The 13,529-nt window shown below is 43.3% G+C and overlaps 1 protein-coding gene across 6 annotated transcripts in view; it reads right to left on the bottom strand.

Annotated features, from left to right (window-relative positions):
- The window catches only part of ZNF541 (zinc finger protein 541), a 220,630-nt gene that overhangs the window by 136,995 nt on the left and 70,106 nt on the right, over positions 1–13,529 (bottom strand). For all 6 annotated transcript variants that reach the window (XR_004540499.1, XM_033957312.1, XM_033957315.1 and 3 more), the window contains one exon: positions 1,688–1,746. Coding sequence is in view for 5 of the 6 variants with exons in the window: in XM_033957312.1 (XP_033813203.1) it covers positions 1,688–1,746 (59 nt within the window). In the remaining variant the exon portion in view is untranslated. The remainder of the gene's footprint in view (positions 1–1,687; positions 1,747–13,529) is intronic.

Raw genomic sequence — 13,529 nt, 5'->3', positions numbered from 1 at the left:
GATGACCCTCAGATGGATGCCATCCGGTCCCGGGGATTTATCGCTCTTAAGCCTATCAATCTGCCTACATACCTCCTCTAGATTGACCGTCAATCCTGTTAGTTTTCCGTCTTCGTTTCCAGCATATAGCCTGATGGGTTCCGGTATGCTGTGTACATCTTCTTCGGTAAATACATATGCAAAAAATGTGTTCAGTTTGTCAGCAATTGCTTTGTCCTCCTTTAGTGCTCCCTTTATTCCATGGTCATCTAACGGTCCCACCACTTCCTTTGCGGGTCGTTTCCCCTTAATATATCGAAAGAACGGCTTGAAGTTCTTCGCCTCCTTGGCTATTTTTTCCTCGTAGTCTCTTTTGGCCCCTTTTACTGCCTTATGGCACCTGCGTTGATGTTGTTTGTGCTTGTTCCAGTTTTCATCTGTTTTTGACCTTTTCCATTCCTTAAATGAAGTTTTCTTATCTCTGATCGCTTCCTTCGCCTCTACAGTGAGCCACGCTGGTTCTTTTTCCTCTTGGATCCCTTGTTGATACGCGGTATATATATATTTTGCGCCTTGGTGACTGTGTTCTTAAAAAGGGACCAAGCTTGCTCTAGCGTTTTTACAGTGCCGTTTGGTCGGCCAAACTGCTAAGTCGTCTATCTTTATACCCCATTCTCGTCCAAAAATTCATCCAAGTCAAAAACGCCTAGAACAAGACCTTTTGGACATGGGAGGGGCCAGCAAAGTGATGGACTGGACAACCAGACATGGCAACACAGTAGTGGGGCACCTTACAGGGCACTGCTGCAAACTTCACAAAAAGGGTATACATATCTCACCACAACTCCCTTGGTGTGCCCACAACTCATGGTGAGCCCCCCAAAACCTACTAGACTCACCTGTCTAGCCCAATAGTCCCAGAATACTTAACCCACCTCTGTGCTGCTACACTAGGCTTTCCTATGCCAGGTGCTGATGTTCTGGAGGCAGATATGTAAAGTTTTTATTATAATTTTTATGGGGTAGGAGTGTGAGGGGGACTGTACTTTGTGTTTGCAGTGGTTATCTGGTCACTTTGGATACCTTCTGAGCACTTAGACCTGGTTTTCAATTGCCTAAGTTGCTACGTTAAGTTCTGTTTGGCTAGCCTCAAACTTTCGGTTATACTTGCAGTATGACTAAGCCTAGGTCGGCCCACGTCCCACCCTCACCACTCCTCCTAAAATGCCCCTTTTAGCTCTGGGTGTATAGCAGCACTGAAAAGGCCTAAGTCGTTTTAAGATACATCTAAAACCCGGTTTGATTATTGGCACTTGAACAACTTATCTTACTGATTGTCCAAATGCCGATTTAGGCCGGTTTTTAGATGTATTTCTGTTTTGATTATAAGCCCTCTAGGATCCTTTTTATCAAGCTGCGCTAGAGATTTTTAGTGCAAGCTAGTGTGGTAAATGCTCCAACGCTGATAGAATTCCTATGAGCGCTTACCAGCCCGCATTAAGGGAGGATAAATAGATATTTTACTGATGCATACTGGAAGCCAAATCACACTGTGTAGTTTAACAGGGGCACCACTGACTTGCACATTGTTTACTCAAGACACCATGAACTGCTTTACATCGATTCACAGTTCATATGCAAAATTTTCAAAAGCCAGAAATGGTCAGACAATTCCAGTTTCAGCATCTGAATTTTCCTTTCCACTTACCATCCTGCCAGCAAGCTTCCCTCTCTGACAGCACCAGGAAGGCTGTATATACTGCCACCCTGCAATCAAAATAGAACAAAAGAATCTTTGACTATGCTCAGTATTTCTCCAGAGACATGAAAATGTAATATATTTAGGCCCCAATTCAAAGTAAGTTCTCTGTTTAAGTTTTATTAGGGATGGGCACACAAAACAAAACCGAAATTAAAGTTGAAACAACAGAAACTCAAAATGTTGAAAAATAAAGCCAAATGGTTCTTTAAATCTGCCTATTTGTGCCTGCCTATGATACTATTACAGATCTTATATAGTCTGGCATCTTCTCTCTCCCTCTGTTCTACTTCCCCTTCCCCACTAATGTCCCCTTTCTGTCTGTGCCTTACATAACTGAATCCTGTCACTGTTTTTGCTCTTACCACTCCTGTTGGAAGTTTGTCTCAGGTGTTTACCACTCTCTAAGTGAAAAAAAAATATTTTCTTAAATTCCATTTAAGCTTCCCTCCTTTCAATTTTGCAAGATAACCCCTTGTTCTTAACCTTTTCATTCTTTGGAAAATGCAAAATTCTGGTCTTACTGAAGCCTGTTAGACACTTGAATGTTTTGTACAATATTTCATCATTGCCTTCTTGTTCGTATGTTATCTCATCATTCCCTTCCAAGTACTGTGTGTACTACTTTAGTTCCTTTATTCTGTCTACATATGACTTACAGTACATGCTATGCACCATTTTGATGGCCTTTCCAATTGTTTCCATCTTATTAATGTATTCTTGTAAATGGGGTCTTCAGAACTGGACATAGAACTCAAGGTACTGTAGGATTCCTTTTCACACTAATTACCTTGATATCATAGATATGATAGCACACAAAGATCTCTTTCCTAGTTGGAAACTGTTAGTTCTCTTCCAAAATGATAACTGGCTGCTGAATATCTGCGTTCCAAATGCAAGATTTGTCATTAACTTTATTAAACATTAAACCATTTTTTTCAATTATTTAAAATCATTTTTCATCTTATATTTGCTGTCTTGCAATGTCTACTCCATTAAAGATTTTCCAAAAAGATTTTCCTGTCCTGCCATGTCTATCCCATTACAGATTTTCCAAATACTTTCCCTTCAAACCCTTCCAAAGCATTTCTTATAAAACCACTGAAGAGAATTGGACCTCTGCTGGACTTTTAGCTTCACCAAAATACATTCTACTCATAACCATTCCCTGAGCCCTGTTGATTGACTAGGTTCTCAACTGCTTTATACTTCTTTCAACTCCCAAGACTAGATAACTTGCTCACTAGTCTCCTATTGGACAGAATTAAAGGCCTTAATGAAATTCACACAAGCTACTCTACTGAAACTCCACTGATCTACTACTATGCTCATTTCTTCAAAGAAATCAGCTTGGAAAGACTTAATTAGAAAGTCTTTTTTCTTTGTTATTTCTGTGCTATATTTGCTGTCCTGCAATGTCTACTCCATTAAAGATTTTTCCAAAAGACTTTCCTGTCATGCCTTGTCTATCCCATATCCCATGTGGAACCATTTTGCCTAGAATCTTGTAATCCATAATCTTCAAGAAAATGCACTACTGTACATCTCAGCAGTGTTTTCATTATTCTGCATCCCAGTGATAGTAACATAGTAACATAGTAGATGACAGCAAATAAAGACCCGAATGGTCCATCCAGTCTGCCCAACCTGATTCAATTTAAATTTTTTTTCTTAGCTATTTCTGGGCAAGAAACCAAAGCTCTACCCGGTACTGTGCTTGGGCTCCAACTGCCGAAATCTCCGCCACTGCCAAAATCTCCGCCACTGAAGCCCTCCCCAGCCCATCCCCCACCAAACGGCTATACACAGACACAGACCGTGCAAGTCTGCCCAGTACTGGCCTTAGTTCAATATTTAATATTATTTTCTGATTCTAGATCCTCTGTGTTCATCCCATGCTTCTTTGAACTCAGTCACAGTTTTACTCTCCACCACCTCTCTTGGGAGCGCATTTCAGGCATCCACCACCCTCTCCGTAAAGTAGAACTTCCTAACATTGCCTTTGAATCTACCACCCCTCAACCTCAAATTATGACCTCTGGTTTTACCATTTTCCTTTCTCTGGAAAAGATTTTGTTCTACGTTAATACCCTTCAAGTATTTGAACGTCTGAATCATATCTCCCCTGTTCCTCCATTCCTCTAGGGTATACATATTCAGGACTTCCAGTCTCTCCTCATACGTCTTCTGGCGCAAGTCTCCTATCATTTTCGTTGCCCTCCTCTGGACTGCTTCAAGTCTTCTTATGTCCTTCGCCAGATACAGTCTCCAAAACTGAACACAATACTCCAAGTGGGGCCTTACCAATGACCTGTACAGGGGCATCAACACCTTCTTACTTCTACTGGCTACGCCTCTCTTTATACAGCACAGCATCCTTCTGGCACCAGCCACTGCCTTGTCACACTGTTTTTTCGCCTTTAGATCTTCGGACACTATCACCCCAAGGTCCCTCTCCCCGTCCGTGCATATCAGCTTCTCTCCTCCCAGCATATACGGTTCCTTCCGATTTTTAATCCCCAAATTCATTACTCTGCATTTCTTTGCATTGAATTTTAGTTGCCAGGTATTAGACCATTCCTCTAACTTTTGCAGATCCTTTTTCATATTTTCCACTCCCTCTTCGGTGTCTTCTCTGTTACAAATCTTGGTATCATCTGCAAAAAGGCACACTTTTCCTTCTAACCCTTCAGCAATGTCACTCACAAACATATTGAATAGGATCGGCCTCAGCACTGAACCCTGAGGGACTCCACTACTCACCTTTCCTTCCTCCGAGCGACTTCTATTAACCACCACCCTCTGGCATCTGTCCGACAGCCAGTTTCAGTTTCTAACCCAGTTCACCACTTTGGGTCCTAACTTCAGCCCTTCAAGTTTGTTCAACAGTCTCCTATGAGGAACTGTATCAAAGGCTTTGCTGAAATCTAAGTAAATTACATCTAGCATGTCCTTGATCCAGCTCTCTGGTCACCCAATCAAAAAATTCAATCAAGTTCATTTGGCACGATTTACCTTTTGTAAAGCCATGTTGCCTCGGATCCTGTAACCCTTTAGATTCAAGGAAGTACACTATCCTTTCTTTCAGCAACACTTCCATTATTTTTCCAACAACGGAAGTGAGGCTCACCGGCCTGTAGTTTCCTGCTTCATCCCTGTGACCACTTTTGTGAATAGGCACTACATCTGCTCTCCTCCAATCCCCAGGAACCACTCCCGTCTCCAGAGATTTGTTGAACAAGTCTTTAATAGGACTCGCCAGAACCTCTCTGAGCTCCCATAGTATCCTAGGATGGATCCCGTCTGGTCCCATTGCTTTGTCCACCTTCAGTTTTTCAAGTTGTTCATAAACACTCTCCTCCATGAATGGCACAGAATCCACTCCATTTTCTCGTGTAACTTTGACAGTCAATCTCGGTCCTTCTCCAGGATTTTCTTCTGTGAACACAGAACAGAAGTACGGTATTTGTTTAGCACATTTGCTTTTTCCTCATCACTCTCCACATATCGGTTCCCAGCATCTTTTACTTTGGCAATTCCATTTTTCATCTTCCTCCTTTCACTAATATATCTGAAAAAAATTTTGTCTCCCTTTTTTACATTTTTAGCCATTTGTTCTTCCGCCTGTGCTTTCGCCAGACGTATCTCTCTCTTGGCTTCTTTCAGTTTCACCCTGTAGTCCTTTTTGCACTCCTCTTCTTGGGTTTTTTTAAATATTTCACGAATGCCAACTCTTTTGCCTTTATTTTCTCTGCCACTAGTTTGGAGAACCATATCGGCTTCCTTTTTCTCTTGTTTTTATTGATTTTCTTCACATAATGGTCCGTAGCCATTAACAGCTCTAGTTTTCAACTTTCTTTACTTTGTTTTCACTTGATAGAGATGGAGCAGTTCTACACTTTTTCCCCAGTCTCTCATTTCAATATGGTTTATGTGTATGTCACAGTAAAGCAGTTTACAATATAAAATAGTAATAAGAACAGCAATATGGTTAGAAGCTGGGATGTTCCTCATTAGATCATCTAGCTTTGTCTACTTTTAATTGTGCCAGCACCTTGATATTACTTCCTCAGTCAATGGCACTGTGTTCACCTCATAATCCCTTATATCCTTGCTCTTTGTCCATTAGTCACTCCTAGTATAAATATCAAGCAAAAGTATTTAAGATATCTACTGTCTTCTAATTCTCCACTTCATTAAATCCATTCATCCCTTTAATTCTTATTCTTCCTCTTTTAGTCTTCTTTCTACTTATATCAAAACAAAATTGTTCTGCCTATATCAATTAGGCAATTTACTACTGTTTGAGCCTTTTCTAAATTAACTACCCTTCCTGCCTCTCTGTTTCTCCTGGTAACTTTATCTGTCCTCTTCCATCTGTATCTCTTTGTATTTTCTTAAAGTTTTTCTTTATTCTTTCCAACACAACAGAATGTCAGGAAGAAATTATACAGAATGTCTGTCGCTGAGGTCAAAATAACTCTCCAAAAATTTAACAAAATAAGACTAAATTGGGGTATGGAAAAGAGATACTCAGCCATTCAACAGTCAGTGCGAACGGCTCCTGACCAGTTAAATAGCACTTAGCCAGCTAAGCACTAATATTCAACGCAAGATAGCTTCTGAATATTAGCGCTTAGCGGCTAGTCTGTTCACCAGCTATGTCGTGCAACATAGCCGGTTAGCACCAATATTCATTGGCTGACTGACTAAGTTGGATGGTTAGATAAACCTGCATAAATAGCAGGTCTGTCTTTGGCCACTATAATTTAGTCAGCCGGCAATAAATATTGGCTTAACTGGCTATGGGGGTAATAATAATTTTTAAAAAAAGTCTAAAAAGTGTCCTAAGTGGCTACTTGGACGATCAAAATGCCTGATCGTCCAAGTACCCATAACCAAAGCTGGTTTTTAGACGTATCTAAAAACAGCTTAGGCCTTTCCCCTGCCACTAAATGCACAGAGAGAAAAGAGGTGTGTTTAGAGGAGGGGAAAGGACGGGCAGTGGGTGGGAGGTGGGCCGACTTACACCTAGGCATACAACAGGTATAACCAAAACATTTACAGGTTGCCTAGTCGGCACTTAGACCTTTTTCACTTAGACGAAATAAAACCAGGTCTAAGTGCCGAAAAAGGGGCCACTGAGCTGATGGCCGCTGGCGCCATCAGTTCAGCGGCCCGGCAACCTAACCATCGCGGCAGGACAGATGCCTCATCTCCCCTACTGCGATGCCATCACTCCTCTACCTGAACTGCCGTGACCCGCGGCAGTTCCGGTAGAGGAGTGATGGCATCGCGGTAGGGGAGATGAGGCATCTCTCCTGCCACGATGGATCACTCCCCCCCCACAACATCAGGGCAAGAGGGAGCCCAAGCCTTCCCCCCCCCCCCCGACACGATCGGGGCAAGAGGGAGCCCAAGCCCTCCTGGCCCAGGCGACCTCCCTACCCCCACCCCCCATTACATTACGGGCAGGAGGGATCCCAGGCCCTCCTGCCCTCGATGACCCCCCCTCCCCCCAACATCCCCCCCCCAGAACCCCCGATCGGCCCCCCTCAGCCGACCCGCGACCCCCTGGCCGACCCCCCCACCCCCCTTCCCCGTACCTTTGTTAGGTTGGTCGGACAGACAGGTGCCAAACCTGTCCGGCCGGCAGGCAGCCCAGAGAAGAATGGGGCCGGATTGGCCCAGCCTAACCAAAGCCCCGCCTACTGGTGGGGCCTAAGGCGCCTGGGCCAATCAGAATAGGCCCGGGGGCCTAAGGCACATGGGCCCAACCCGGTTACAGAATCCATCTTTTAGGCGAAGGACTGGCTCCTCCTTCGCCTAAAAGCCCTTCTGTTGCACGTTTTGGGCTTAGGCGTTTTTTTGTTTCATTATGGCTAAAAAGTGTAGACGTGCTGTGGGTATACTTTTAGACGTAGTGGAGATTGGGCGTTTAGGCAGAGGAAGGCCATAATCAAAACATGGATGTTTGTTTTGGCTTATGGACACTTTCCCTGCTTCTGGGTTGAACGTTTAAGGACTTAGGCCAAAAGGGGACTTAGACGCTTTTTTTGATTATGCCCCTCCATGCTTTTAGTGGCAAAAAAAATGGAAATTCAATGCCAGTCACTGGATATGGCCCGGCACTGAATTTCTGCATTTACTACTGAACACAGGAGATGGCCAAGCTATTTCCTACAGTCTGGATCATGGCTTCCATGGAAATGAACTCCCCACAAAATATCCCAATGTACTTCTATAGGAGAAGCAGCTCTAGTTTTTGTAGAAGAAAACCTTTGATACTACAGTATAGAGAAACACAGCAGTTAGGGAATTTCTCATTTGAAACTGGCTCCCCCTTTTTCGCTAATTTCTTCAAAAGTGTGAATAGTATAGATTAAAACATTGAAAGCCAAATACCCTTTGCACATAGATATCCAACACTAACAACAAATAAACAGAATTCACTTAACATTGAAAATGTCCCTCTCCCCCCCACTAGACTTCCCATACATAACCTAAAAGTGGTTCATATAAACATAAGATATTCCCCATATGTAAAAGGTTAGAGCAGTGTTCTTCAACCTTTTTACATCTATGGACCGGCAGAAATAAAAGAATTATTTTGTGGACCGGCATCAGTCTGCAGACCTACGGTTGAAGAACTCTGAGCTAAGTCGTGGGCCATCTGGAAGCCTTCCCTCTGATGTTGCAACATCAGAGAGAAGGCTTCCAGTTCAGGCGCAGGACGTGCTTAGGAGCCACTGCCCATGGCTTTGTGCACTGAGTCAGTGAGGAAGAGGGAGCTGGCCAGAAGATAACGCCGCATCAATTGCACCGCGAACCGGCGGTTGGAGAACACTGTTTTGGGCCTGATGCACATGCCGGCCCTGTGGACCAGCAGGAAATTTCTGTGGACCGGCACTGGTCCATGGACCGGTGGTTGAAGAACACTGGGTTAGAGAACCAGCAGTAAAGAACAAATAAGGTAACAGAGAAACAGAGTCAAATTTAGCCCAAATTTCTTCTCCAATTCCATATAACTTTCCCAAATCAATTTAAAATAATGACATTGATGAGATAGTAAAGCAGATAAATGAAAACCATGACAAATCCACCCAAGCTGACCATGGACTTGTAATAATGTGGGTATGGAGCACTGTTGCTAGTGTTGGACAATAACCATTCTAGCTGCCATAAAGGCCAGCAAAAGGAACTTATCCAATGGGCCAGCAAAATCACCTACTTTAAACCCCCCCAAAAGGGCAATCTCTATTTGAACTGGAACCTTATAATGCACCAGGTTACTCACATATTCAAAAACATGTACCCAAAAATGCTGTAATAAGGAACAAGACCACCACATGTCGATAAAAGTACCCTCATATCCACATCTTTTCCAACATTCATTCTGCCCATTTTAAAAAATAGCTCTCAACATGGAGAGTCATATGTCATTGAACCAACATTTTAATTGCATTCTCCACCAAAGAGGGCGCCAGCGTAATATGATGGATACGCATGGAAATGTGCTCCTAATCTTCCACAGTAAGAGATCTGCCCAAATCCTACTCCCAGGCCAGCATATAGCACAGTTACTTACCATAACAGGTGTTATCCAGGGACAGCAGGCAGATATTCTCACATATGGGTGACATCATCCACGGAGCCCCGGTACGGACATTTTAAAAGTGCATTGCCACTTTAACAAATTTAGAAGTTTCAAGTTTTATTAATTCTTGATAAATCGCCTATTTAATTTCCTAAGCGATGTACATTACAAATTTAAAATAAAACAAGTAATACAATAATAAAATTAAAAGACAAACTAAAGAGAGAAAAAAAGAAAAAAGACAATACACGAATAGGGAGGAAAAAAGGGAAAAGTTACAATTTCATTTCAAAAGTTAAGGAACAAATAAAGGAAAATAACATAAGGGAAATAGGATTTTAAAATAGCAAGTTTAAGAAAATTTTGATTAAGCTTGCGATAGCCCACACCGCACATACGCGAATGTCTTCCCGCCTGACGTAGGTGCATAGCCCCTCAGTTCAGTAAGCCAGCTAAGAAGCCAACCAGAGGAGGTGGGTAGGTTGTGAGAATATCTGCCTGCTGTCCCCTGTTATGTTAAGTAACTGTGCTTTATCCCAGGACAAGCAGGCAGCATATTCTCACATATGGGTGACCTCCAAACTAACCAGAATGGGATAGTGGGAGTGTTGGCCTTTAGGAAAATAAACTTTGTAATATTGATTAGCCAAATGCCCATCCCATCTGGAAAAAGATTCCAGACAGTAACGTGAGATGAATGTATGAACCGAGGACCAAATAGCAACTTTGCAGATTTCATCAATAGGAATAGATCTAAGGAAAGCTACAGAAGCTGCTTTAAGTCGAACCTTTTGAGATGTGACATGACTCTCCAGCTGCAGCTCAGCCTGAGCATAACAGAATGATATACAGGAAGCCAACCTGTTGGAAATTGTTCTCTTGGAAACAGGATGCCCCAACTTGTTAGGATCAGAGGAGACACAAAGTTGAGGAGATGATCTATGAGCCTTGTCCTGCTGAGATAATAGGCCAAAGCTCACTTGCAATCCAGAGTATGAAGAGCTGTTTCTCCTGAGTAAGAATGAGGCTTAGGAAAGAATACTGGAAGCACAATCAGCTCATTAAGACGAAATTCAATGACGACTTTGGGCAGAAACTTTGAATGTGTGCGAAGAACCACTTTGTCATGGTAGAACACAGTGAAAGGTGGATCTGCCATTAAGGCTTGAAGTTCATTTACTCTTCTGGCAGAAGTGAGTGAAATGAGAAAAATAACTTTCCAGGTTAAATACTTGAGATGCTGTAGACATTGGTTCAAAAGGAGGCTTCATCAATCTGGAAGCACCATATTGAGATCCCAGACTATTGGAGATGGCTTGAGAGGTGGTTTAACATTGAAAAGACCTTTCATGAACCTAGAGAATACAGGATGAGCAGTAAGAGGTTTACCCTCAACTGGTTGATGAAAAGTTGTGATAGCGCTTAGATGGATTCTGATAGATGTAGACTTGAGTCCTGAATCAGACAAATGAAGAAGATAAGCCAAGACTAGTGAAACTGAGATGGATTCTGGATCATAATGATGAAGAAGACACCAAGAACAAAAATGAATCCACTTTTGCTGATAGCATTGTTGAGTGGCTGGTTTCCTGGAAGCTTCTAAGATAAGTCAAACAGGCTGAGAAAGGTGAAGGTCATCTGAATTCAGCCCAAGAAATACCAAGCTGTCAGGTGTAGAGACTAAAGGTTGGGATGTAGAAGTGCACCTTGACTCTGCGAAAGAAGAGATGGAAATATTGGCAGAGTCAGTGGCTCCCTGACACTGAGCTGAAATAAAAGGGAGAACCAAGGCTGCCTGGGCCAGCGAGGAGCTATGAGAATCATGGTGGCAGCCTCCTGCTTGACTTTGACCAGAGTCTTTAGAATGAGAGGAGTAAGTGGAAATGCGTAGAGAAACTTGCATGTCCAATCCAGCAGAAATGCATCCACCTCCAGAGGGTGAGGTGAGTAAAGTCTGGAACAGAACTGGGGCAACTTCTTGTTGTGGGAAGATGCAATCAAGTCCACTTGAGGAATGCCCCACTGAACAAAAATGGGATGGAGAGCTGCAGAGTTGAGTGTCCATTCGTGAGGCTGAAAAATTCTGCTGAGCTTGTCTGCTAAGTAATTCTGTTCCCCCTGAATGTAGACTGCTCTGAGGCAGATGTTCCAAGCAGTTGCCCAAAGCCAAATCTTTTGAGCTTCCTGACAAAGGAGAGATCTTGTGCCTCCTTGCTTGTTTATATAGTACATCGCTACTTGATTGTCCGTGCGAAACAAGAGGACTTGATTATTTATGAGATGCTGGAAAGTCTTGAGAGCATAATAAATTGCTCTGTGTTCCAGAAAATTGATATGGAAATTCTGCTCTCTGGTGGACCAATGACCTTGAGACTGAAGACCATCCAGATATGCCCACCAGGCTTAAGTTGACGCATCTGTGGTTAAGACTCTCTGATGAGGAGGCATGTGAAAAAAAAGACCTCTGGAAAGATTGGATGAAATAATCCACCACTGAAGTGACCATCAACAGGTAAAAAAGACTGAGTGGATTTAGCAGGAGCAGCTGGTTGGGCCTTGGGAGGATGCTGCTGCTTTTGTTTTTTCTGCTGAGGCCTTACTGGAGCAGAGGCTTTGACTGACAAACGCCTTTGATAACAAGAAGTAGGCTTGAAAGGTTTGGACTTAGGTTTTACTAAGGTGTCCCATCGAGTCTCATGAGCAGTGAGTTTTCGGATTGTAGTATCTGTAGAGTCCCCAAAAAGCTCATCCCCCAGGCAAGGGACACTGGCCAATCTGTCTTGCAAGTTAACATCCATGTCCGAGACTCTAAGACATGCCAGCTTCCCCATGGCCACAGACATAGAAGAGGCCCTGGACGTGAGCTCGATGATGTCATAAGCTGAGCGAATGAGATACTTAGTTAATTGAAGGACAGTACTCATAAGATGTTGGAAGCCTTTCAACTTACAGGAAGTAATATGCTTTTGATATGCAGAAAACTGCTTCATGAGATGTTTCAAGTAGCATGAGAAATAGAAATTATAGTTGACAGTTCTATTAGCCAACATGGAATTATAGTAGCGCCGTTGACCAAATCTGTGCATACATCAGCCCTCCCTACCAGGAGGAATCGACGCATAAACCCCGTGATGGAGTAGATTTTTTTCAAAGTAAACTCCACTACAAGGGATTGATGAGGGAGTTGAGGTTTACCAAATCCCGGAAGAAATATAATCTTATACAGAGAATCCAACTTTTTGGGTGCCATCAGTACCGAGAGGCAATTCCCAATTTTTGTAAAGAGTCTCTCTCAGAATCCCATGCAAAGGAAGCTTGAGCATGTCTCTAGGTAGATGATCACAATCCAAAGTTTCTAAAAACTCTTCACTGTATTTGGCATCAGCCTCCAATTTCACAGAAAAATCCTTTCCCATTTGTCAAATAAATCAAGTAAAGGAAAGCTTTTCAGTTGGAGAAACTCTAGCTGGAGAATGTCTCGGAGATTTCGATTCAGGAGAATCATCAGCATCGGTAGTGGAAGGTGACGGATCGTGATCGGAGTCATCCTGCAGATCAGAGTCACGCAACAGAGAAGGAGAATGATGTTTCTACTGGTGCCGGTCCAGTGTCGGAGTTACCAAATGTTTTTGTTTTCGGGACACTTTCCCAGACTTCATGGAGCTTCTGTCAAGGTGTCTGGAAGATGACGAATGACGATGCATTGATGGGGACCGGTGCTTGGAAGAGCGATGCCAAAGTAGCAGGACTGGATCGACGTCGCGAGTCCTTGGAATGCACCAATGGAGCATCGATGGCACCGGAGGTCCTGGTAATGTTAGACTCAGGCTGGACCGGTACCAGAGGAGTCAGTGTCAGGAGAAGAAATTGAAATTGGTCCCCGAGCTCCTCTCGAAGCAAAGCATCGAACTTCTACTTCAAAGTAAGCACCGGTACTTGAGGCTTTGTCGCCGATACCACAGGTGCTGTGACACGTTCCAGAGAGGAAGACTCCGATGACGAAGCATCCCTCGACAATGGAACCAGTTGCTGTAGGGACTTGTGCTTGGTCGGCATGAATTGGCTCGATGCCTTTGTGACCTGCATCCCTGAATGGGAAGGTGGTGGCTTCTTAGCCGGCTTACCTGAGGGCATGATGTGTTGCGACACCGGTATCGATGCTGGTGCCTCTGGCAGTGTCGATGTCTTCAGTGT

Source organism: Geotrypetes seraphini, chromosome 8 (genome assembly GCF_902459505.1).
Source record: "Geotrypetes seraphini chromosome 8, aGeoSer1.1, whole genome shotgun sequence".
Classification (NCBI taxonomy): domain Eukaryota; kingdom Metazoa; phylum Chordata; class Amphibia; order Gymnophiona; family Dermophiidae; genus Geotrypetes; species Geotrypetes seraphini.
This window is presented reverse-complemented; position numbering and strand designations above follow the sequence as displayed.